This window comes from Apteryx rowi, unplaced genomic scaffold (assembly GCF_003343035.1).
Source record: "Apteryx rowi isolate R43461 unplaced genomic scaffold, aptRow1 scaffold_1827, whole genome shotgun sequence".
Taxonomy (NCBI): Eukaryota; Metazoa; Chordata; class Aves; order Apterygiformes; family Apterygidae; genus Apteryx; species Apteryx rowi.
Genome location: NW_020448116.1, coordinates 8,269 through 9,793, shown reverse-complemented (window position 1 = coordinate 9,793; position 1,525 = coordinate 8,269). Strand labels below are relative to the sequence as shown.

Below are 1,525 nucleotides of genomic sequence, written 5' to 3'. Positions count from 1 at the left end.
CCCCCGAGCCGGCGCCTGGCTCCGGCCGGCGGGACGGGATGGCCGCGAGCCCGGCAGAGCGTGCGCTAGCYGAGCTGCTGGCCGCGCTCTCAGGTAAAGCCGTGCCGTGCCGGGGAGCAGCTGCCTCCTTCCCTTCCCGCTCCCGTCTTCCCAGTGCGCAGCGCAGCATGGAAATACCGCGGCAGCGCCRGAAAACCTGGCGGTTTGGGGGCGGCTGCTCCGGCGGCACCCGTCGCTTCCGAGCGGTCCGGCAGGCTAAACGCGCGGCGCCGACGGCCCCGTCTCCGGCGAGCTTCGGCGGCGCCGTCCTCATCCCGCTCCCGCCGGGCCAAGCGGGAGCTCGTCCGCTTGTGGCTCCGCCTGTAGCGACCCTGGGAGTGGGGGGGAACGGATTAGGCCCCCTTTTTCCTCCCCCCTCCCCATGCTAACGAATCCCGGGAAGGCGGTGTCGGCTCCGGTGGTGTCTCCGGCTGGGAATGGTGCCCGCGGGGCGGCGCCTCTCCTCCGCGGCCGGGTCGGGAYGCCGAGCGCCGCGTTGGGAGCAGGTCGGTGGCCCCCCAAAGCGGAGCTTCTCCCCGGGGGCTCCGTCGTCCTCCGGCACCGGGAAAGGGGGGGGACGGAAACCGGGCGGCACCGCCGGGGCCCCGGTGACGCAGCCGCCTCCCCCTCGCCGCCCCCGGCAGCCCGCGACCTCGTCTCCTGGCGGGACGTCCGGAAGACGGGCCTGGTCTTCGGCACCACCCTGCTGCTGCTGCTCTCGCTGGCCGCCTTCAGCGTCATCAGCGTCGTCTCCTACCTCGTGCTGGCCCTGCTCTCCGTCACCATCAGCTTCCGCGTCTACAAGTCCGTCGTCCAGGCGGTGCAGAAGTCCGAGGAAGGGCACCCGTTTAAGTGAGCGCTCCGACCCGGGATGGGCTGGGATTGCGGCGCCGGCCCCGGCGGCTCCGGGGCAAAGGGAAGGCAAATTCCCTTCCTCGCCTTGGTTGGGGCGGAGCCGTTTTCCCGAGGGGAAGGACAAAATCCCACGGGTTTGGAGGCCTCTGCGGCTTCGCGGTGGCCCCGGGGAGGTGGGAGGGCAGCGTGCGGGGCGTCCCCAGGAGCTCACGGCCTCCTCCTCCTTCTCTTCCTCCTCTTCCTTCTCCTTCTCTTCCTCCTCTTCCTTCTCCTTCTCTTCCTCCTTTTCCTTCTCCTTCTTCTTTTCTTCCTCCTTCTCCTTCTGCTTCTGTTTCTGCTTCTCTTCCTTCTTCTTTTTCTGTTTCTGCTTATTTCTCCTTCTCCTGCTACTACTTCTCTCCCCCTGCTCCCTCCTTCTCTCCCCCTGCTCCCTCCTTCTCTCCCCCTGCTCCCTCCTTCTCTCCCCCTGCTCCCTCCTTCTCTCCCCCTGCTCCCTCCTTCTCCTCTTCCTCGCAGGGCCTACCTGGACCTGGACATCGCGCTCTCCTCGGAGGCCTTCCACAACTACGTCAACGCGGCCATGGTGCACGTCAACCGGGCGCTGCGCCTCGTCATCCGCCTCTTCCTGGTG

At 68.3% G+C, this 1,525-nt stretch overlaps 1 protein-coding gene across 1 annotated transcript; it reads left to right on the top strand.

The window, feature by feature from the left end:
- Positions 1–11: 11 nt before the first annotated feature.
- LOC112964016 (reticulon-3-like) lies at positions 12–1,525 on the top strand (the record flags this gene model as incomplete). The annotated part of the gene is made up of 2 exons (XM_026061583.1): positions 12–891; positions 1,411–1,525. Coding segments are annotated over exons 1-2 (585 nt in total), but the record flags the coding sequence as incomplete, so codon positions are not given.